We start from the raw sequence: 24,873 nt of genomic DNA, 5'->3' as shown, positions 1-24,873 counted from the left end.
TCATACTTGGGTGTTGTTTCCCGGTGAAAGTATATAGAATTCGACTACCTTGATCACGAGGACACTAAAGCGTTTTTAAAAGGGACCGGAACTTACCTTGGCTTTCTAGTGTTGCCCGCGTCCGCGACGACTGACGTTTATTATCAGCTGTAACGTGACGTTTGTTTGTAATTGGCGAAGTACCGTTCGCTCACCCACTTGTGTCGTGGATGAGAAAAGTTTACTGCATGAAATTAGTTCTGCCTGAATAAAACGTAACTCAGTAATATAAAAAACTAAAATGTCCGTCAGCGCTCCTCTTATTGTAAGGTTATTAGCTTCTTCGGTGTCAGTTGCTGGACGAGCTGGAAAAATAGTGAGAGATGTGATGAGCAAAGGAGAGTTGGGGATTGTTGAGAAGGTTTGTTTTTATCAGCCATGCCTTGCTTATTTTGCATTTGCCCATCGGGTCCAATCATTTTTTACATTAACACATTCAGTGCCAGCGCGTGTTCGAGAGCAGCCGACAACATGCAAAATCCCGTATATAAAAACAGCGACTACCTACGAACAGAGAAACCGACTATCGGGTCACTGCCACTGAATGTGTTAAAAAAATATCACTTATATCGACTTAGCCTTGATGTGTTCATGGCATTACATCATACAATTAATTAAAAATAATCTTATCTTTATAATCATGATAACGTTATAATAACTCTTCAAGTGGCCATACATCGTTTTTAAATTATTGAAATTTTGATTTTATTTCAATTAATCAAAATTTAAATTTAAATGTTGTAATCGTTTCAGAGGCTATGGCCTACTACTCCAAGGGTTAACATAATATTGTAAATATAGGTATTAAATCAATAGTACATGTTTCAATAACTGTAATGTGTTATTTGTAGCAAAAGTTAGAACAATGTGTATTTTACATCGGACTTTACAATATATATTTTTTTATACTTAGGGAAAGGATGACTATCAGACAGAAGCAGATAGGTCTGCAGAGAAATGTATTGTTGCATCTCTTTCGAAACAGTATCCAAAAGCCAGCATTATTGGAGAGGAAGATAGCTCAGTGGAAGAGGTGAGCTGTTCATCTTCTGAAAATATTGTATGCCAGCTAATGTACAAAAGCCCTTCCTTACTTGTGTTTCCATTTTCAGGGTGAGGTGTCACCAGACTGGATAGTGGTTGATGCAGACAAAGAGGTATTGGGTCTGGAATGCCCTGCTAGCCTCAAAGGGGTGAAGGAGGAGGACATAGTTGTGTGGGTTGATCCTCTTGATGGAACTTCTGAGTATACTCAAGGTGGGTTGATGTTACATATGTTGGATTAACAAGCGGTCCCTACTTAATTTACAGCAATCTCTGCATGAAGGATGATGGTGCCTGAACTACAACACTAAAGTTATCATAAATAAGTATCTACAATTCTACCAGTCTAAGCATTTGTTTAGTTACTACATTTGGAAACTGATTCAATTATTTGTTTTTCCATAAAATCTAATAAGTCTCCTAGCCTAGTCGGTAGTGACCCTGCTTACGAAGCAATCCAAGCACCAAAGCAATTCTGGTAAGGGCATTTATTTGTGTGTTTAACACAAATATTTGTTCTTGAGTTATGGATGTTTACTATGTATATAAGTATTTATATTATATATATAACATTGTCTGAGTACCCACAACACAAGCCTTCTTGAGCTCATCATGGGACTTAGTCAATTTGTGTAAGAATGTCTTATAATATTTATTTATTTTATATTAACTATCTTTATTTATTTATTATTTTCATTTATTTGACATTAAAAGTCACATGCTATACAGAAGGTATTAGTTGAATGTAGTCAGCACATGACACCTGGGTAGGGTGCATATTGTTAGTACTTATGAGGTACCTAATTACCTACTTATATACAACTATAAGTCATGCATATCTTATTTAACATATATTGTAGATACTAGATACTGTCATATATTATATATAATGTCATATAGTATGCACAACACAAGCCTTATTGAGCTTACACTGTAGGACTAGGCCATCTGTGTAAAATTGTGCTATAATATTTGTTTAATAAAGACTAATTTGAATACAATACAAGTGTCTTAACAACCATTTATTTATTTGGTATTCTCTCACAGTCAGTTTTTAATGTAGTTACTAATGGTACTGCAGTATTGTGTACATGTTATACAATAAATAATTTATAAATTCTAGGTGCCCTAATGTTGAAGAGAGATCCTTGGGAAAGATGGAAAATGTATTTGAGCCACCCTTTTATCAGTATGAAGTGGTACTTAAGTCTACTTCATTCAAATTTTGGTAATTTAAAAAATTATGATTTCATGGGTTTTGTTCTTTGTATATCTCGGAATACTAACTTCATTGTTCATGTTATATAGTTTAGTGATTTTGGCTTTCTTTTTTTTATATGTAACCACCCTTCTCAAGGATGTAGATTTATAGGCAAGCAGAGGCATAAGTTAATGTTCTATTTGCAAACTTTCTGTTTCCTTTATACATCTAACCATTTTAAATTTCATCCCTTAACTGCATGATTTATGCCATATACATAATATTGCATGAGCCAAACTTGCTTTTATACTTTATTATAGGAAAATGAAATGTGTGCAAACATACCTCATACAATATTAAATGACTACAAATGTTAAATAACTAAAGAAAAACTGTTGCAGGATTCTTGGAACATGTGACAGTTCTTATTGGAATCTCTGTCAATGAGAAACCAGTAGCTGGAGTGATTCACCAGCCATTTTTCAAAAATCAAACTGGAGGGGAGGTTAAAATGGGCAGAACTATCTGGGGGCTGTCGGAGATAGGTGTCGGAGGGTTCACGCCTGCCCCGCCGCCGGGGTCCTTGATCATCACCACAACTAGAAGCCATTCTAATCCTGTGGTTGAAAAGGCATTACAGGTCATGAATGCTGCTCAGATTCTAAGGGTTGGAGGCGCAGGATACAAGGTGGGTTTTAATTTGATAAAAGGAACAAGGAAAGGTACCTAACTGTCCGGCTCCAATTTGATTTATTTTGATATATGTATGTACCTTTCCTTGTAAGTAGCAACTACTGGTATTCTATTGGTAAATCTAACTGCTCTGCTATTTAATTGGTATTAAAAATCTGTAGTGTAAGTTTTTCTATTAAAAATATCCACTGGGCCACCTTTTATATCGTTTACCACTTAAGCGTCACACGAACCCGCTACCAAAGAGCCGTTCCCATACTCATAGAAGTTTAGTACACCTTATATTCGGGTAATTTCTAAAATCATTTAAAAATCACTCGTATTCCGTTGTAATAAGAGTCAAGACTCCCTTTTCGGTTTTACTCCGAAAAGGCGGACTTTTACTTTCTTAGTTAACACTAAGAAAGGGCGGACTTTCTTAGTGTTTACTCCTTTCGAAATTACCCGAATATAGCTTATGCATTGACATATATCTAAGGAGGGTCTAACGGGCACTAACATTGGTGCTAGTTCAGTGGTGTCACGGATTCGAGCCATTCGTGCAGTCTAACGCAACTAGTTGCGACCAATCGCGCGCGTGATGCGAACTCATCAACCAATCGCGTTGTGGCGTTAGACTGTACGATTAGCTCGAATTCGTGTGCGTAACCCCGCTGTACTGGCCCCATTCTTTTTGCCCGTAAGGTCGGTATAGGTAGATATATGTCAATGATCTTATGTAAAACTTGTATTCGATCTTTATATTGTGACCGTGGCCGGCAAAACGTCCCACTTTGTCGCTTGCCATAAGAAGGAGACTTGTATTTTTATACGAATAACCTGTCAAGTGTCAAGGCGTCCTTATGGCAAGCGACAAAGTAGGACGTTTTGCCGGCCGCGGGTACATATTACAATGTGTAGCAACGATAGATATAAATTTGTTACTCATTTGCACATGTCCAATTACATAATGTCGAGTTAAAATTAGGGTGTAACTTAAACAAAACATTGTCATCCCTTCCTTACATGCTTTTCACAATATAGCCAATGTTGTATCTACTTAGATAATATAAAAAGCATTGACGCGGTCATTATTGTGCAACTTTTTTTTTTACTTATAGGTGTTACAATTGTTGGAAGGCAAAGCATCGGTATACGTATTCGCCAGCCCAGGATGCAAGAAGTGGGACACATGCGCCCCTGAAGCAGTATTGTCAGCGGCCGGGGGCAAGCTCACGGATATCCTTGGGAACTTCTACAAATACGGGGCCTCGGCCCCCAAGCCGAACAAGACCGGGGTCTTAGCTGCCGTCAACGATGAACTGCACAGCTACGCCCTGAACAGGATACCGCAGGAACTAAAAGATACTCTAGCCAACAAATAGCTACGATTTGTCACAAGTTAAAACTCGTTAGGCCCAACCTCTTGACACGATACTCTGATTGCCCTTATATTCAATTATTACTTCATGTTGATAATTAGCCCCCCTCCTTTCGCAAAACTCATTGACTAAACAAGGTGATGGTTCTTATCGGTTAAAACTGAAGTACTTAATATTTTTGATAATTACTAAGAACAGTGGATTAAGTAAAAAATTATTCGTTTGGGAGCCATAAACTTCTCACAAGTAGACGCACGGACATCCCAATTGCCAAATTTATAATATCCTCCTTGGCTTGCTTGGGATTGGGGATATTAAGGCTTTACCTTACGAGGTTAAAAAACGGAGTGAGGGGTAAGAAATATTCGTAAGACGTACTTTATGGTTTCCCCAAGATAATTAGGTACGTAATATATTATGATAATGTGATAATAAAAAAAACCTAATAAATGTCTGGTAACAGTATATTTCGCAGTTTTAATTACTAAAATAAATTATAATCACGTCACAACAAATTACAATGTCAAAGCTCTTAAAACAAAATAACTACATATGTAGATAATTTCTTTGGTTTATTTGTACTTTAAAGCTTGCTCTTTTTATGCGTTTTTAATAAAACTTTCAATTCTCGCCTCAAGATTTTACCGGAAGCGTTCTTGGGAATGTCGTCGAGGAATATAACACCTCCCCTCAAATGCTTGGCCGGTGACACCTGAAAAGAAATAGAAGAGGTATTATTAAGTAGTTTGGCAATCTATTACCGTCAGTAGAAAAAGGTGGTAAATTTTAAAAATATACGCGCGAAGGGATGAGTTCCAATGTAGAATTTGAATTTCGCGTCTTTTTCTACTGACAATGTGGGTTTGCCAGAGTATAAGAACCATTGCACACCGCGTTTTTCAATCCACGAAGCAGTTTCCGTTTGTCACGATACAAACGCGCGTTTGCATCGCGTCTGTGTCGATACAAACGCGCGTTGCAAGCGAGTTAGCGCCGCGTCTGTATCGCTACAAACGCGCGTTGCAAGCGCGTTAGCGCCGCGTCTGTATCGCTACAAACGCGCGTTACAAGCGCGTCAGCGCCGCATCTGTATCGCTACAAACGCGCGTTACAAGCGCGTCAGCGCCGCGTCTGTATCCCTACAAACGCGCGTTACAAGCGCGTCAGCGCCGCGTCTGGCGTTACAAGCGCGTCTGTATCGCTACAAACGCGCATTGCAAGCGCGTCTGTGTCGCTAAAAAAGCGAATTAGCATCGCGTCTGTATCGCTACAAACGCAAGTAAAGATAAAATATTAGCGGTAATTTTTCCATGCAATCGTTCTCGACATTTTCGCATCTGCATTTTAGCCCTAGATGTTTTTTTTTTATATTAGTTCAATATTGCAAGTATATGTTAACCTTTTTTGATAATCTTGTTTTTATAAGAACTATAAATCGTGTCATTCACGATGACGCGCACCTTGACTTGAGCCATGTTATTAGAGGTTAGATTTGACAAATCTCCGCGTCATCGTGGATGACAAACTATAGGTTAAGCAGTTAAGTACCTACTTCAGGCAGCGCTAAAATTACATCCAAATAAATGCGCCGTAAACAGACGCCTAGCACACAAAGTCGGCAACAATAAACACAGAAATCAAAACGGTCAGACAGATAATTTCGTTCCGTTCCCAAAATTTCGTTACGATTGATGAAGTTTTGGAGGAGGAAAATGTGGAGAACGAAACCTTAATAACTGAGATTATTGCGCAGGATTTTTCGCCTAATTTGTAGCTGTTCTTATCACATTATAATTTTAGGAGTCGCCCCCGTTAGCGCAACGGAGATATTTACCTAAAATTCTCAAATCTCAGGCTCAGTTGGTATTTCCTCTTAACAACGCGTCTGCATCGATGTAGGTGTGCAAAGGTCTACAAGCTGCATCAGACTTGCGTGCGAATTGCGTGTAAGGCTAGGTTCAGATGACAAGCGCTCAACGCGCGTTTTGATAACGCGCGTTATCAAAACGCGCGTTGAGCGCTTGTCATCTGAACCTAGCCTAAAACACGCGTTGACGGCGCGTGTTGTCTTCGCTGCCGGGGTTTTAGTCTCTGCTAAAAAAGCATTTGGCCAGCCCGTCTGTACCGATACACACGCGCGTTGGCGGCGCGTGAGCATCGCTATAAACGCGCGTAGACGGCACGTCTGCTCTGCATCGCTGTAAGTGTACAAAAGTCTACAAGCTGTACTACTTTATATTAACTTTATAGAGTGATATGTTGTATGAAAAACGGTCGTCAACCATCCTCTTATAGAAAATATAATTATTTTTAATCTTTCAGCGCTTTGAAATGTATTATATTCAAAGTAGAAAATCACGCATGGCTAATTTGAAACTCTAATAAGGTTATGGTTAGGTTAGGGTGGTTATTATGGTTAGGTTAGTTTATTATAATTAGGGCATAGGGTACTGTAATAGGGTGTCTTGCCTGCGTTCAGCTGCGTAGCCTATAGTATTTTGTGCAACAGGTACATCATAATAAGGGTTCTTTTCTTAAAATTCAAGGACCGAAGTTGTAAAGATAGACCCGAGAATTTTAAGACCTAATTAGGTATAAATAAATAAATAAATAAATATAAATATTATTGGACATTATTACACAAATTGAATAAGTCCCACAGTAAGCTCAATAAGGCTTGTGTTGAGGGTACTTAGACAACGATATATATAATATATAAATATTTATAAATACTTAAATACATAGAAAACACCCATGACCCAGGAACAAATATCCATGCTCATCACACGAATAAATGCCCTTACCAGGATTTGAACCCGGGACCATCAGCTTCGTAGGCAGGGTCACTACCCACTAGGCTAAACCGGTCGTCAAAAGGTATGTACCGTTGCACACAATATTTTTTTAAGACAACAGCGAACACCTAAAATTGTAAATAAAATCAAAGTATAGTACCTATATAAGAGTTCATCAATTTGGTTTGTAGATCTTTGCCTAGAACTCCTAGAAGTTAGCACTAAAAATAAATACAGTAGTAAACAGTTGTACTACACTGTATGAATATTCATAATAACACTGCTATTATGATCGACCCACGCGCCGCGCTTCTAATGAAGCTGATTTAGATATCACTGGCAGTCATTTAATTAATAAATAGAAATGCATGAGTAGAAAAAATATTTTACTGTAAGTAAGTAATTTAAAGACAAATAATTTCCTATCAATATCACAATTTCAAATTGTCTATTTCATGTATATTGTCTAAGAGAATTTGAAACTCTCTGATATATGTTACATTTGTTAAATACCAAAAGTGGCGCCACTTCAATAAACCACATCTCACACAAACAACAAATTTTCGACAATCAGTAAAAGTATAAGGCAGTGTTTTACCTGAGCGAATAACTCGCGAACGCGAAGCGGCGCGGCGCGGGTGAATTTAATCCTTTGATACCTATGGAAGTGTCCTACGTGGGCGATCTCTGAATGCCGTTGGGCCGCCGCGCCGCGTCGCATTCGCGAGTCATCGCCCACGTAAGCCGCTGCGTTAGGTCAGTCTAAAAGATTTAATCATGTGTCGAAAGATGGCAGTAAATTTACTGTGGCTACACGGTTTTCGTTGGAAATCTACCTCTAATTCAAATTCTCCTGGATATTGTCTAAGTTCATGTTTGATGGCATTGAGGTATATTTTACAACAGAAGAATCAGTGCTCGCACAAATAAACATACCTAGGTAGATACATACACGTATGCAAGGCAAAGGTTATCCTTTAGGATCTGCTAGTTCATTCAGAACGTTTTACAGTTTCTAGAAGATTCGCCATGAATAGTCAAGATTTATCTGTTTGAAAGGATTCATGTGAAGTGCCATTGTCAAGACTACTATTCTTTGTAATTGTTATACAAATTTATTTTCAAACAATAGGCACATAGGTATTAAGTATTAAATATACAGAAAGTGCAACTTAATACGAACATTACGAACAAACCTGTTAATAATAATAAAAAAGGTAATAATGGAATTCCTGCTTCTTCAAAAAGGTCGGTTAGAGTCATACCAAGTTAACTGGGCAGCGATTTTAATAGCACAGACTGCAAGTGTTATTTTGGACTTCCGGTTCGAGCGCCATATTGATAGTCTCGCCTCGTGATTAATTGCTTTGTTTTTTGCTCATTAATATTGTTTAAAGTGTAATATAGATAGCTTATTATACAGTAAACTAATGTGGTAATGGAGAATTAATCTTGAAAAGCGTTTAACCACCATTTTGGAGTTAACGGCCTCCTAGTAAAGCCCAGCTGTCGCTATACAAGAGCTGATAAAACCGTACACTGTCTTGTACTAACCGTAAAATTTTAGTCTTATTTAAAGCTCCTAAGACCTTGATACTGGCGAAATAGTCCCACTGGACTAGGGTGACCAGATCTGATTTCTGGTTTTACGGGAAAACTGCATTGAAAATACGGGATTCGATGTTAGTATACGGGATAGGCCGTTTTTTTAAATCAGCATTCATTTTTTTATTCCTAAAATTTAGCGTATAATCAATTAAATAAGCTATACAATTGCTAAATTTCTTAATGAAAGCCTTTAAAAAACAATATTCAATGTGTATAAGAGAAAATAAATATTGTTAGAATAGGTATTTTTATCAATAAATGCAATTTAATCATAAAATTACGGGACAGTACCCGTATTGGTTTCGCCGGGACAGTGAAAGATTCATGCCTGAATTAAAGGACAAATTTGTCGAATATGTATTAATATTTCATATACCGGTTTGATAAAATCACATAAGGCATATCACACTAAGCGAAGTCCTTGACTCCCACCTCAACTTTCATGACCATATGATATCATTGACGCGTGACTGCTATATGAGTAGTAAATAATAAAAACCGGCCAAGAGCATGTCGGGCCACGCTCAGTGTAGGGTTCCGTAGTTACTCTTCCGTCACAATGAGCTAAACTGGAGCTTAAAGTATAGTACATTGTTAACCAAGGGATGAAACGGTACCTTTCAACAAATAGGCAAATTTGCATAATCAGTACCTAATTAAAGTAAGTCTTTTTACTATCAAGGGGAAACTTTTTCGCGATTATGCAAAAACAGCTAAACTGATGATGTCCGCTATAGTTTTCATTTAATCTATTTCTTAAGCTCTACTTCCACGATTTTTTTCATATTTTTTGGACCTATGGTTCAAAAGTTAGGGGACACATTTTTTTTTTCTTTCGGAGCGATTATCTCCGAATATTTTCACTTTATCAAAAAAAGTTTGTTGAAGACCCCTATTAGTTTTGAAAGACCTTTCCAACGATACCCCACACTGTAGGGTTGAAGCAAAAAAAAAAAAAATTCACCCCCAATTTACGTGTAGGGGAGGTACCCTAAAAAAAAAAAAAATTTTAGATTTTATTGTACGACTTTGTCGGCTTTATTGATTTATATATCCATGCCGAATTTCAGCTTTCTAGCACTAACGACCACGGAGTGGCACGGAGCAAAGCCTCGGACAGACAGACAGACAGACAGACAGACAGACAGACGGACATGGCGAAACTATAAGGGTTCCTAGTTGACTACGGAACCCTAAAAAGTAATAGAAATCCTGTTAATTACAGAAAATAATGACCAAAGTTGATATTATAATATAACCACTGTAATGGCATTCTAAGTAGACGGCCCAAAGGCGACTGAGTGAAACCCTGATAATAATTACTGGAAACAACAATAATAATATTATTGTACCTGTTTATGTGCAATAAAGTGACATACATAATATTCGCCTCAATTTCATATGGTCGGATGTGGAAAAAGTGATTTTTCAGGAAAGCCAAAACAAAATTGGCACTTTTGTTTGCCATTATTTCAAGAACTATGTGGGCTAGACATATCAGACCTTTTATATTGGGTATGGCTTTTTACTTTCTATTTTGTATAGTTAAAAACGTTGTAGTACCGTTGATACTATTGAAAAGGCGCTATTTATGCAAGACATTTTTTTATTTCTGATGAGATTTTTTAATGAGTCCAAAGTACAAAAGGAGATGAACCAGGACAGCCTAACTAAGCAAACAACCCAGAACAGAGCTCTCTGGCGCAAACCTACAAGGAGACCCGACCCCAGATGAGCTGGGAAGAGGGTTGGCCAAAGAAGATTTTTTATTTCTCTCAAATAAACAGTAAAAGAGAGGCATAAAGTCGTATTTTGACTTAATTACACTCAACTTGTTGATTATTTTAGGCATAAAGTCTTAAGTTCAGATCCGAAACGAAGTATTGTTACTAAAATTATAGGCAAAACGTCATATCTAATGAACATCTCACAGTGTGTCAACATTTTAGATGCTAGAGTCTCAAGTCACTTAACGCCAACCACAAAATTCGAACAATTGAGAGGCAAAACGATGGAAAAAGACGGATGGGAAACAATACTTTAAGATTCACGAAAATAAAGAAAATCATGAAATATTTATTACCGTTATGTTAAATTATCATTTTTGTTGGATGCTCATATTCGACGTTAAGGAATTTGTGTTGAGAATTACCGTTATTTCAGTCAGGAGGTATCCAGATAGCTAGTTTCAAAAACTTTTACTGTTACTACTGTTTAGATTAAGCAACATTCGCATTTATTTTACGAGTTATTGCGTGACGTGATGTGCCATCATAATTGATTTGCTGTATTATTTAAATTGAATAAATAAATGTAAATACTAATTTTAAATGACATAATGGTATGAAATCATTCATAAATTTTATTCGAAAATTGTTTCTGCTTATAGGTCCATGACCATATTTAACGGATCCGTAGTATCCGTATCCTATGTGTCGTCGGATCCGGATCTGAAACCCTAGTCGCAGGCCATGTGAGTTGCCAGTCAGTAAAAAATTGGAGTCCAGCAGGCCGCTATTGGATATTTAGTAACTTTAGGTATAGGCCGCCATCCCCCACATAGATTCTAGCAGGCCACCAGGCCAGTAAATTTTTTAAATAAATTAATGGTTCAATTAAGACTTCGTACCTTTACCAAACTATAATCGCATATGCATTTATGGGCTCTCGACTCACCATACGAAATGCTTTCGTGAATTTGACCATTCACGTTACGTGTCACCGGTCAAGAGGACAAGACCAAAAGATAAAACAAAGACGTCAATGAACCTCTTTATATTATTTCATTTAATTATTTAGGTTGTGTAGTAGGAAAAATTACTTTACAATTCTTAAACGAGTTTTGGCCGTATTGTATACTGGCCGTAGACCTTATTGCGATATTATCATATCAGCGTATCTTGGCGCCGGCGTACGTGCAGTCGTGCACGCGGTGCACGCCGAGCGCTGCCCGGTGGTGCCTGCCGAGGATTTCTTTCACTGTGGCGCCGACCTCACCCCACGGATTTACTTTTCAGTCCGAGGTGGCAGTTGTCACGTCTCACTCAAAATGCATTATAGTGAAACGCAGCTAAGAAGTCAATCCGGACAGTTATGAATTTACCCTTATACAGGGCGTCCCACTACTATGCCACATGGAGGGAAAGTACCTTGAATATCGTAGATAGAACATTTTACTGAAAGAAGACATTATTTTAGTTTAAAAATAATTTAAAATGCATTCATAGATTTTTTTAAAATTACACGGTTGAACCGGGAATCAAACCCGTTACACGAGAAAAAAAATACCCTGTAGCTTTATCATACCGATCGAAAGGCTTCATCATAAAGATTATTGTTTGCTAAATAACACAGTGTCAGAAATAAAAAGAAGTCCATGAATTTTAACATTTGATGTGAAATTTTGTTCAGAAAAATGAAAAGCTGACATTATCATAAGTACCTATTACTAATAAATGTACTCACTTGAGAAGTACGATAAATAATCTTCCGGTTGCTTTTCAGCAAGATAGGGCTCCGGCTCATCAGTCACAGAACAAGGGACTATCTCAATGAACACTTTCGTCCCTGGATCGGGACAAATGGATAAATAAGATGGGGTTATGTAAAAAAATTAGTTTACAAGTACCAGTATGAAAGTGTCCACGAGCTACAAACAGAACTTAGACGTATTATTATAAATATCCACCACAACAACATCAAAAATTCGACAGGGAGTGAAAAAATCAAAAGAGTGCGACTTTGTATTCAACAGTATGGGACTCATTTTGAACATTTGATAAATTGATTAATTTTGTATTAAAAATGTTAGAATTCATAGTCTTCCTTTTATTTCTGACACTACGTTATTTGGCAAAAAATTATCCTTATGATAGTTATGATGAAGCCTTTCGATCGGTATGATAAAACTACAGATTTTTTTTTCTCGTGTAGCGGGTTCGATTCCCGGTTCAACCGACTATTATTAAAAAAAATATGAATCCAGTTTAAATTGTTTTTTAAACGAAAATAATGTCTTCTTTCAGTAAAATGTTCCATCTACGGTCAAGTGCAAAAATATGTATCGAAAGAATCGTCTCATAAATATGGTACTACGCTCTTATTACACTGGAATAAGATGCTATGGGACATATTTTTGAGTAAGATGTGTACCTGTACACCCATATTTTAACACTTGACTGTACAATATTCAAGGTACTTTCCCTCCATGTGGCATAGTCGTGGGACGCCCTGTATAATATACAAATACTTAAATATATAGAAAACATCCATGACTCAAATATCTGTGTTCATCACACAAATAAATGCCCTTACCGGGATTCGAACCCGGGACCATCAGCTTCATAGGCAGGGTCACTAGGTCACTACCCACTAGGCCAGACGGTCGTCGTACTTATTTGTATTGTGCAATAAAGTTTAAATACTTAAGTAAATAATCAGTATGAAAAACACATCACATGTTTAAAAACATATTTTATTTCTCTAATTAGTCTCCTAGTAAGTTTACTGACATAGATCATCATTTCCTGTACCATCATGTCTAGACATGTTCATAAAAAAAAAGTTTAATTCAGACAGAATCCATACAGTATAATAATAATTACATAGCTTAATTGTTATGTATTTATTATTAATACTGTATGGATTCTGTCTGTAATAAACCGTTTTTAAGTTTTTCTAGACCCTTCTCCTTGTACCGAGCCACCGAGTAGCAGTCTCCCAATGTTCCCGCCAATTCGATGTGTATATCTTTAGTAAGTAAATATTATTTCAAACAGAGGTACTTTGGTAAAGGCTCTCATTTATCTATTTCCACGTATCTTTTCGGACAGCTAACAAATAAACGGATTCAATTTTATGACAGACATACTTTTTAAATTTATTAGCCAAGAACCGCTTTCAAAAATAATATCTCCTTTTGCTGTTGTCAACCACTAAAAGTATTTGATTATCATTAGGTACTTTTGGATCTTCCCTCGTAAGACGTATACAGGGAACGATGTCAGACCAAGGTAAGGTGGCAGCAATTTTGACAGCCCAGACAGTGCAACTGTTATTTTAAACGTCAAACTTCAATGAAATTATGTTATTTTTCTTAACACTTTCACAGGCTGGGCTATCAAAACCGTTGCTAACTTAGCTTGGTCTGACTAACCATTTAGCATGTGGCTTAGATACTAGTGTTGGCCGAACGTTAATGCAATTAACCATTAAAAATTACCCATTAAAAAGGTTAATTAGAATTAACAATTAAAGGAAATTAATTGCAATTAACATTAACATCAATTTGTTTGGAAACAATTAAAAATAATTTAATGGTTAATGCTTTACAAACCATTATAGTATTTTATGCAACAGTTGTATAAGAAGGGTCAAAAAAGGCGAGTGGCGTGAGTTACTGTGAGTGGCGTTAATGTGAGCCGGAGCCGAAGGCGTAGGCGAACATTGTAAAGGAATACGCCACGAGCATTTTTTGACCTACTTATACAACGTTGCATACAATATTTTTCCTACGAGTCAACAAAAATAAATCTTAATTTAGGTAAACAAAGCAAAAGTATATAGCCAAAACGCGCGAGCATACCTTGTTACGCGCCCGGCCCGCCCCGGGCCGCGGCCCGCGGCCGGCCGGTCAGCGACACCTCATAATTCATGAGGCCCTGGTACTTGCTACTTGCTAAATTAAATTTTTGAACAGTTTTTTCTCAATTTTGGCCACCGTAGCCTACGGAGACTAACAAGCAACGCTAAGCGGTCTTCGTAGTCTATGGGTGTTGCTATATTACGGGTGTCACATGCGTGTTTCTGACTTATGAAGTAATTATTTTTACTATGCAACCAAATGAATATTTAATAAGTTGGCAGCAATGTTTAAAACTGTATTCGTTTTGGTTTTGTTAGGTTGGTAGCTATTAATCGCAGTAACGTTATAGCGATTAAAAGCACAAGAGCTTTTATGAGGAATAGACAATATAGACTTTTCTTGAAACCTTTTATGTATGTTCTTATATTCGTGTTAATGAATGCATAAATGACAGATAACAGTAGAGGAGTAAGAAAAAATTAAATAAATTGTTAATGAAAATTAAAAATGTGATTGATAATTAACAATTAACAAGAAAGTCCAAGGGATTAAAGGTCTGATATATTACTCATCGTCCTCATGAACCGTCTTTCAAATCACGGAACAGTGGTGTTCCGGACCTTTGGGAGGCGTGCGCGGAGCCGAAGCCAACACGTAAATGCCCTTTTGACACTTTAATTAAATGTAAGGGGTACATAGAGCGGATGCTGCCCTTGCCCGTGTCATGGGACGCACGCAGAGGCAGCACCCGCCAGGGTGTAAGAACTATTTAAGAGTAGATGGAATCTAAAATGAACTGGGCTATGGGTTAAAAAACCGGACACCTGCCTAATATGTGTATTATTATCTTTCTCAGACCGTGGGGACCTTATACATCTCCAAACTTAATGTATTAACCGTGGAGACTATACGTCTCTGTAATATTGTATAATATTCTTGACGTGGTACATACTAGTTATGTATTCTGTAGCATTAGTTATGAGACTGCTTGCATAACAGGCGAGACGCGATTTATTTATTTAGTATAATTTTTATTTTGACACTTGGAGAGACTTTACACCTCCAAATCTTATTAGTATTATTACTCTGACATTGGGTACCTTTTACATCTCCATATTTAATGTATTTTTAACCATAGGGACTATACATCTTTATTGTATTGTAGTAATTATTTATTTTAAGATTATTATAATGTAATGTTTGCCCAGGTGTTGGCTGTTGTATTTATAAATGTTGTTATGTATTTTTCATGTCACTATATGATGTTACTATAAATGTTGTATTGACTTGTAAAAGAGCCCTTGCGGCCTACTTGCAGAATATTTTTTTGAATTTTAAATTTGAATTTTTGAAAATAAAATGGTATTTATTCAATTTTATTTCCGGCAGACGGTGACTCGCCCCCACAAGATGGGCCCCCACAAAAAGCGACATCTAGGATGGCTCAAGGGCAACACCGGTGTGAGCGGCTCAAGGGTGTTGAGTTGAGAGGTGTACGGCGCTTTCTACCCTAGCAGCCACTGTGTCAACTCGCGACTTGTTTCACTTCCAGCTCTGGAGCTTATAGCTTTATACCTGACGCGGCCAATAATGATCCCTATGACAGTTCATTTTTGTATGGAGTAACTCTCAATGTCAAATGTTTTTGGACTTTTTTTGGTACCTACTTATTTTATTTATATTCAGAAATATAACAATTAGGTAATAAAAATACGGTAAAAACCTATTTCTACAATTATTCTTTAAATTATGTCTATCCAGAAGCGAATTCGAGGAACTGTCATAGGGATCATCATTCGCCGCGACAAGTATAACAACTCCTCTCTGGCCGGCCGGCTAAGGCAAGCCAGAGGCAGAGAATCCTGTCCCACCCGACCTCCTTGCGGGTAACAGAACTCCCCAGGAGCACTCGGGTACATGGGGTCGCTACTCCCCAACAGCTCGCCATAAGCCTTATCATTTATAATTATTATTAGAATTAGCATTTAAAAATTTGTATGAAATCTGCTTTTTTGCTCCTAATTTTTCCAATAATCAAAAAATCGAAAAAAGCAAAGTTAAATTATGTAATAATAATTTCCATAATGTCAATATCCAGAGAGGAAAACGGGGACTACGTTTGTAAGGAGAAACGGCCGTCCCCTTTCCTCTTAAATAACTCTGAAATATAATTTTCTAGTTAGTATACTAAATTGGGTGAGGACTTGGTGAGGACCTATATACGAACGCCGAAGTATTTGTATGTGCGAAATAAAGAAAAAGTACAATAAATCATATTAAGTGTAATATTTTATTAATGTAGTTATTAATACTAATTATAAACTCGAATTAAATTGTAAGTGTAACTTGGCAAGCCATTTCCGTCAGAATCAGTAGCTATTTAAGAAACTCTTAATATGGCAACAAATTTGCCTATTAAATTGGCTGTCAGTTCCATGCTGTCATTTCATTTTAATTTGTTACTTAGTAATTTTATTACTATGCCTATTACGGCGAAAATCGAAGTTCGTTAATTGCGAGCATTTTTCTCTGTCACTCTAATTACGTCTTAGTGAGAGTAAAAGAGAAAGATCCCCGCAATTTGCGAATTGTGGTTTTCGCAGTACCCCCGTGCCCCAGCAGTGGGCCCCAGGTGCCGCTTTTTTTGATATTCGTGCCTTTTTTAATAACAGAAATGCACAAACAAGAACCTATACTTATAAATATTTAGTTCTATTTAGCGAAATTATAAGGGTTCCTAATGGCCTTTTTCAAACGTGAAGGGTAGGGCGACATTTGATTTTTTCATTCCATGCCATTGACGTTTCAGAACAATCATTTTTCAACAAAAATAACTTGAATCCCAATAGGACAAAAATACATAACTTCGTAGTTTAGAATATCTTATTATAATAGACACAATTCTCCAATAACTAAGTAATAAAAAAAAGATACATTTTGATATTGTTGAGTTTCATTATGTAAAACGGAACTCAATTGCAATAGAGTTTGTCTATACATATTGACTGAATCGTGTCCGCTCGTATCAAATCCTTTCAGTTGCGTCCAATTGTGAAGGTATGGTTACTTAAAAATCATCAATTCATCACCAATAGAATCGATTTAATCAGGCCCTTTGCAAATTTAATCGACAATCGTAAAAAATCGTTTCTAATTTACATTGTCACAACCCTATAAGTTTGAAAAAGACTATAGTTGACTACGGATACGAAACCCTAAAAGGCTATAACTCCCTAGGGTGTTATCGCCTTTTTTTCACAATTCATAACTCCCGCGGCGGGAACAATATAGGCCTTTGTCCTTTAGTACACCTGCATGAAATAAGATCTTTTTCGAGCAAGTGTGACGAAAAATAAAAAAAAATGTATAGGGTTCGGCGGCTTCTTTAAAGCGAACGCAGTAGCTCAGAAAACTATCTTGTTTTTCATGGTTTTACTGTCTAGGATTATAATTTATAATGTACACTATATAAGTTAATATTACTGTATATTATAGGTATATCAAATAAAGAAGTTAAGAAACAAAAAAAACATTGTAATTGTTCAGGAGGATATACACATAAGGTACCTACTATAGTTATATCTAAAGCAGTGGTAACACAATATCACGAATTAATGAACTTAAAGTCGCGACAGACTCCAAGTAACGGCTGCTAATCGAATGAAATTGCGATTCAGTATATCATTGAGTAGAATTAAGGCCAGTGTTGGCCGAAACGTTAGTGCAATTTACCATTAACCATTACAAATTGAACCGTAAACTGTAACCGTCCGTTACGGTTCAATTGGTAATGGTCAATTGCAGTTAACGTTCGGCCAACGTTGGTTAAGGCATGGTGCAATCGAGAGAGAGAGATAGAGCATGAGTTCGTGCCGCCGTGACAGCAAATAGTGTTTGTCGACGGGGGCGGAGTTCTATGCCGGAGATAGGGCGCACTTTGAGTGAAATGTTTTGAATGAAAAGCTTGTGATGGGCGCTGGCGGGTAAATTAAATACCCAAAACTAGTGGTGTGGCGGCGAGAACATTCTCGTTCTCGAGAACGTTCTTTTGGATGAGATCGACCGAGAAAGTTATAAACTCAATAAACATTATTATTATTATTATTTATTTATTAATCCGTTTTCAGTTTTATTACAAGAAAATAAAATAAACATTATTCTAATAAATTAGTATGTTTCCTTCCAATAAACGGACAAGGAAGGTGCCGAGAATATTTTTCTCACTGTTTTATGGTCTACGAATATTAAATTACGCTCTTTTCTAAGATATTGTTTTTTTATTTGTTAACTTTTATTAATTTTTAGAAACTTTGAATATATTTATTATACAAAATTATTTTACATTTTTAGTTTTGTTTTCTTTTTTTTTTGTTAAAAATATTTTACTTAGATAATATATTTTTTTTATTTACACTATTTTTTATTGTATAATTGTTATTTAAGGAATTAGCCAAAAAAATAGAAGACGCTACCGGTGATCGTAGAGCTGGCAGCTTCCTCGCACAGAGAATAAGTAATGCGATACAACGAGGAAATGCTGCCAGCATCTACGGCACCATGCCGCAGGGGGATAATTTTTAATTATTTATTTTAAGATTAGTTTTATTTATTTTTAGATTTAGATTTTAAGTTTTATATGTATTAAGTTCTTTATTCAATGTTATTTTATTAAAATTAGTTTTATCTCGTTGATTGTTATTGTAATTGCTAAATTTAATTCTATATATTATGTGTTTTTTTTTATTATTATTTTTTCTTAATTTTATTTTCATTATGGTATTTTGTTTTATGTTCTACGAATGTTAATTTAAGCTATTTTATATAATATTGTTTTATGTCTGTTAATTTGTTGGAAAGTTTGTGTATAATTTATTTTATATAGGCATTTTTTATTCATTATTGCTTTAATATTTATTTTCGTAAGAAATAGTAGTTTTATTAGTACTTATTTAATTATTATTATCATAATTTTACTTATTAATTTAATTTTTTTTCTTTTTTTTATTATTGTAAATATTATTTATTTCGAACAATTAACAATTAAAAATAATTAGAGTAAAACTCAAACTAATTAAAAACTAAAAATCTATATCTAAAGAGGGCCCCTGGGGCATAGTGCCAAAGATACTGGCAGCATTTCCTCGCTGAATCGCAACGCTTATGCAAGCTGCCAGCTCTTTTGTCCCCTGTTATGTCAACCAGCCGTTTGGCCAAATCATTAAAGAAGCTCTGAGCTCCCGGGCCCCACCGACCGAGGGTCTCGACACCGAAAGGAGCAAAGTTATAATTGGCGTCGAGACCCCCGTATTTCCGCCTTTTGTTGACCTCGGCAGCCGCACCCGCTTTCTTTGTAGTGCCGTGAAGGTGAGACGGTGCCAGTGTGTTCAAACAGGTCGCGTCCCACACCAACACTCGCCCCATCCTCCACGGTATCAGTGACATACCATCAGGTCTCTTGCCATCGTCCCGGGCTATACCGGCCGGCTCAAGTATCGCAGGCACGTTGACGGTGACATGAGACCTGCGGATAATGTCATTGAGCGCGGCGTGACGTGACAATCGACCCGCGCTTCGCTGGCAAGATAGACCATGACGCCCCCGCTCGTCCACGTGACTCCCACAATGGCATTTATGCGGTGCACAGATTGATACCCCCAGGCGCAGCCCAACTGTGACCCGGAGGGTGTTTCCATCTAGATGAATGCCAGTATTGGGAGAGGGATATGCGTTGATTTATTATTTAATATAGGTATAAATAAATAAATATTATAGGACATTATTAGTATTATTACACAAATTGACTAAGTCCCACAGTAAGCTCAATAAGGCTTGTGTTGAGGGTACTTAGACAACGATATATATAATATATAAATATTTATAAATACTTAAATACATAGAAAACACCCATGACTCAGGAACAGATATCCATGCTCATCACACGAATAAATGCCCTTACCAGGATTTGAACCCGGGACCATCGGCTTCGTAGGCAGGGTCACTACCCACTAGGCCAAACTGGTCGTCAAGGTATTTTTAATTATTTTAAATTTAATTTTATATTATTATTTTTATTATTCGTTTTATAATTGTAATTATTTAAGTTTATTTTTATTATCGTACTTTATTGAATTTGTTTTAATAGTGTAACTTTGTACGTCTGAGAATTTTCATGAGCTATGAAATGATAATATATTAAACATTTGACGAATTCCTTAGTCAATTATACTTGTATAAAATTATATACCCTAATCTGTTATTTATTAGTGATAAGAAAGATATGAGAGATAGTACTCTAAGAACAAATTAAATTACTTTCTATAAAAATATTTTGTGTTTTTTACAAATAGGCATACTACTTACTATTTAAACTATAAACGAAATAAATGTCATATACAAAGAATCACCTGAGTTGATTCGGTTAGGAGGTCGAACTATACTTTTCTACCTTAGGGATGGCCAGGGGCCGCCACAAGCCTAGTTGGAAATAGCGACCAATTCCACCGAGCCCAAGTGGCCGAGCGGTTCAGGCATCTGTCATGTAAATAGAGGACGCTGGTTCGATTCCAGCCCTGACCACTGGAGGCTTTAGTAATTGTTTCCTTTAAATATGACTTTTAATTTATTTATGATAGATAAGACATGGACATGGACTCTTAGGAAAGCTGACCGTAACCGAATTGATGCCTTTGAGATGTGGTGTTGGAGGAGGATGCTGATATAGACTGGACAGCACGCCGCACTAATCCATCTAGCCTAGATGAACTGAACATCACAACCAGGCTGTCTACCATCTGCTTACGCAAAGTGCTTGTGTATTTTGGCCAGATTGCCAGGAAAGACAGTGATAACCTGGAAAAGCTGGTGATCACTGGTAAAATCGAAGGCGATAAGCCGAGACGCAGGATCCCAATGAGGTGGACAGACCAAATTCGCTCAGCCCTTGATGTGACGCTCCACGGTGCCCTGCATTCAGCGACAGACAGAAAGAGGTGGCGGCAAATTGTCAAAGAGAAGCTGTTCCATAGAAGTGGCCACGACCCTCAGTGATGAGGAAACCGATGCAAGGACGGAGATGATAGATAATATTCACATTCACACATTGCAATTAGGTATGCCTACTTAAATTGCGTACGGATAATATTTATAAATGTTTTTTGTTATTTAAGTAATCGTAAATTATATCAAATGATAGCTTATTTTAATCTTAATCTGACTGTAATAGGTTGCCTTATTAAAAAGTTGGCCTAGTCCATGGTTGCCTAGATTAACCGATTTATTAAATTTATTACCATTTACAATCTAGGCAACCATGGACTGGACCATGTTTTTAATAAGGCAACCTATTACAGTTAAAGTAGGAATAAAATAAGCTTTAATTTGATATAATATACGATTAAATTACAAAAATTAAAATTAAACATAATTATTGTTTTTATACTACCCGTACGCAATTAAACTAGGTAACTTATTTGCAATGAGTCAATGTGAATATTATCTATTTTATTTCTTATCACTAATAAATATCACTAAAAACAGTACGCATATGATGGTCGTTCTTGTCTACGTGACAGCGTGATAAAACAGTAACCGTCACTTTCAATCCCGCGGTGTTAAAAAGTGACAGTTATTACGCCTGCAGATGAGGGTATACGTTTCTTATACCGTATCTCCTACTATGAAGTCTATGCTATCAAGAAAATTATTTTTACATTATCTCAATCTAGTCTATTACTAGAATAAGAGAAAGATAATGTATAGTACCCATAGAGTTTACGGAAAAGAAAGCGTTTCAAATGTTTTTTGCACAATCTCTAACATAAGGCTAAAGTGATTTCAATGGGGGCTCCATATTGTCGCGATAGATTCTAAGGGCATTTTGCGTGTCAAGATATTTACGTTTGTGACAAATTTAGTTGTAAATATATGTGCCGTTTGTCATATTAGGACGATTGGTTAATGTAACAGATATTATTCTACCAGGGCTACCATTGAAAATAAATTTTACATTTGACATATCAGGGCAGTTGGTTAGTGTAGCTGTTGTTATTCCACGAGGTGTATTGAAAATAAATGCAACGTTTGACATACGGCAATTGGTTATCGTCACTGTTATTATTGCACCGGATCCACCATTGTAAGTAAATGTAACATTTCTCATATTAGGGCTATTGGTTATTGTAACTGTATGTAAACGAATATAGTTGGCTGTGAGGATGCAGAGTTATTGATTGACAGTTCGCATGCCCTTCCTTCCTGCTGAGAAGGCAATAGATGCCGAGAGTTTGATACACCAAGTGCTGACTGTGGCCAATCTTCAATCTGGCTGCAGTGTACTGTTGGTTGATAATGAGCAGATGGCAGTATGCTAGAAGATTTTGGGTGGGTGTCAATTTTGATTTTCTCAGGACTACAATGCTCAATGTTAACTGGAGGGTCACGGGCGTCTACTGGCTGTAGATTTGTGTGAAGTGACTGATGTTGCCTGTGTGATGTTGATAAGGCGTGGTGTACATCTTCATGAGACTTGGCTGTTATGATAGTGTTAGCTGCCCAAACAATATTAAATTTTCACTTGTAATAAAAAAAATCTTTATTTTTTTCGTACTATAATTGTATACACTAGCTATCTCTGGTAATAAAACAAAAAATCCATTAACCCGCATGTCATATCAATGTGGTTCAGTGAAGGGGACGGACTGAAAATCAGCGCTGCGCAATCAATTTGTAATAAAATGGCTGACGCAGCGTACGCTGAGTCCGTTCCTTTTGCCGCGCATGCCTATTATTATTATTTTTAAGTGAAACATTGTATTTTGTGTGGCAATAAATGGTTTCTTATTCTTATTCTTCAATATTTTTTGGGTTGTTTTTAAAAATATTTATGATTTCATCCCGAATCACAAATGATTTGGCAGTCTTAGTACTGGTGTCTCGCATTTTGAATGTCACTATGTGTCTGTTAATAGTGATATTAGTCAACTCGATTCCTCTACATTCACCATTGACGCCCAAGATCAACGCATCCTGCAAAAAGGTTGAAAAGTGATCACACTAGTATGTATAATATGTAATAAAGATTTTGTAAAAACGCCAATGAATAGTTATTTAAGTGCAGTGGAGACTGAGATACAGCAATTAAGTTCGTGCCGCCGGGACAGCAAATAGAGTTTGTCGACGGGGACGGAGTTCTATGCCGGAGATAGAAAAACTTTTATATGACATTTTTGTCTCTAAATGTGATCAGGATCACTGTTCAAATCTTTCGGTTTCCTCATGTTACACCGTTTATAAAGATTAAGATAACGATATGAATAGTACCCATAGATAGAGGTAGGCGCCAGCGGGTAATTACCGGGAAAATACCCGAAACTATCCAATCGGCAACGCACTAACAACCCCTCTGGTGTTGCAGGTGTCCATGGGCGGCGGTAATCGCTTACCATCAGGTGATCCGTCTGCTCGTTTGCCTCCTCTATCTTAAAAAAAAATCTACCCGATATTTACCCTTATCTACCCAAATTGATGTGTATAAAAATTAGTTCGAAGAATCGAAGATACACATATATAAATTAGATAAATAAATAAATATGATAGGTAGGACATTCTTACAACGTATAAATACGAAATAAGTTTAAATAATAGTAGGAATGCCAATTAATTACACGACAGTTTTAGACACAATATATGTATGTACTTAAAACGGGTGAATTTTGTTCACTGTTTTATGGCTCATGAATGTTAATTTAAGCTATATTACCAATTTTTTTTTGTCAATTTGTAAAAAAGTAAAGTAATTATTTTATATAGAGAAGCGCTGGTGGCCTAGCGGTAAGAGCGTGCAACTTGCAATCCGGAGGTCGCGGGTTCAAACCCCGGCTCGTACCAATGAGTTTTTCGGAACTTATGTACGAAATATCATTTGATATTACCACTCGCTTTTCGGTGAAGGAAAACATCGTGAGGAAACCGGACTAATCCCAACAAGGCCTAGTTTACCCTCTGGGTTGGAAGGTCAGATGGCAGTCGCTTTCGTAAAAACTAGTGCCTTCGCCAAATCTTGGGATTAGTTGTCAAGCGGACCCTATTAGGCTCCCATGAGCCGTGGCAAAATGCCGGGACAACGTGAGGAAGAGGAAGAAGAAGACTAATTACCCCTTTATTGTCGTGTTTGTTATTGTAATTGCAAAATTTTAATTAATTTATTATTTAATATAGGTAGGTTGCAAAGGTTGTCTGGAAGAGATCGCTCTTAAGCGATAAGACCGCTGTCTTTGTTTATGTTTCCGTACATTTATTGTAAACTATATGAGGTGTGCAATAAAGAGCATTGTATTGTATTTTTTTAATATTATTGGTTGGGTTTTAATTATTTTTATTTTATACTATTTATTTTATAATTATAATTATATGACTCTACTTTTATTTACATTAACGTATTTTGTTTTATGGGATAATATGAATGTTAATTCCATTTTTATATTATTATTTTTTGTTTTTATATATGAATTATACAGAATGTAACTGAACGTAAAACAATTACTAAAACCC

The 24,873-nt window shown here is 36.6% G+C and overlaps 2 protein-coding genes across 3 annotated transcripts in view; one reads left to right on the top strand and one right to left on the bottom strand.

The window, feature by feature from the left end:
• The first annotated feature begins 150 nt into the window (after nt 1-150).
• On the top strand, nt 151-4,803 carry LOC133528268 (3'(2'),5'-bisphosphate nucleotidase 1-like). 2 transcript variants are annotated; one of them, XM_061865576.1, is made up of 6 exons: nt 151-400; nt 953-1,072; nt 1,152-1,296; nt 2,207-2,311; nt 2,686-2,972; nt 4,078-4,803. In XM_061865576.1, the coding sequence occupies exons 1-6, from the start codon at nt 281-283 to the stop codon at nt 4,339-4,341; spliced, it is 1,041 nt and encodes a 346-aa protein (XP_061721560.1). In that variant the 5' UTR covers nt 151-280; the 3' UTR covers nt 4,342-4,803. The 2 variants fall into 2 exon arrangements, with proteins under 2 accessions (XP_061721560.1, XP_061721561.1); XM_061865577.1 differs by lacking the exon at nt 2,207-2,311 and having other exon boundaries at nt 156-400.
• Nucleotides 4,789-24,873, bottom strand: part of LOC133528267 (luciferin 4-monooxygenase-like) — a 46,496-nt gene continuing 26,411 nt past the window's right edge. Inside the window, exon 9 of the mRNA XM_061865574.1 lies at nt 4,789-5,050. Within this exon, the coding sequence (XP_061721558.1) occupies nt 4,922-5,050 (129 nt within the window). The 3' untranslated portion in view covers nt 4,789-4,921. The remainder of the gene's footprint in view (nt 5,051-24,873) is intronic.

Source organism: Cydia pomonella, chromosome 19 (genome assembly GCF_033807575.1).
Source record: "Cydia pomonella isolate Wapato2018A chromosome 19, ilCydPomo1, whole genome shotgun sequence".
Taxonomy (NCBI): domain Eukaryota; kingdom Metazoa; phylum Arthropoda; class Insecta; order Lepidoptera; family Tortricidae; genus Cydia; species Cydia pomonella.
The sequence above is the reverse complement of the archived record's forward strand: the minus strand, read 5'-3'. Positions and strand labels throughout refer to the sequence as shown.

What these genes read in the sequence shown, in the direction of transcription:
- LOC133528268 (XM_061865576.1), top strand. Translation starts at nt 281, where the DNA reads ATGTCCGTCAGCGCTCCTCTTATTGTAAGGTTATTAGCTTCTTCGGTG. An exon ending in AGTTGGGGATTGTTGAGAAG is followed by an intron (nt 401 to 952) that starts GTTTGTTTTTAT and finishes TTTTATACTTAG; the next exon opens with GGAAAGGATGACTATCAGAC. An exon ending in AAGATAGCTCAGTGGAAGAG is followed by an intron (nt 1,073 to 1,151) that starts GTGAGCTGTTCA and finishes TTCCATTTTCAG; the next exon opens with GGTGAGGTGTCACCAGACTG.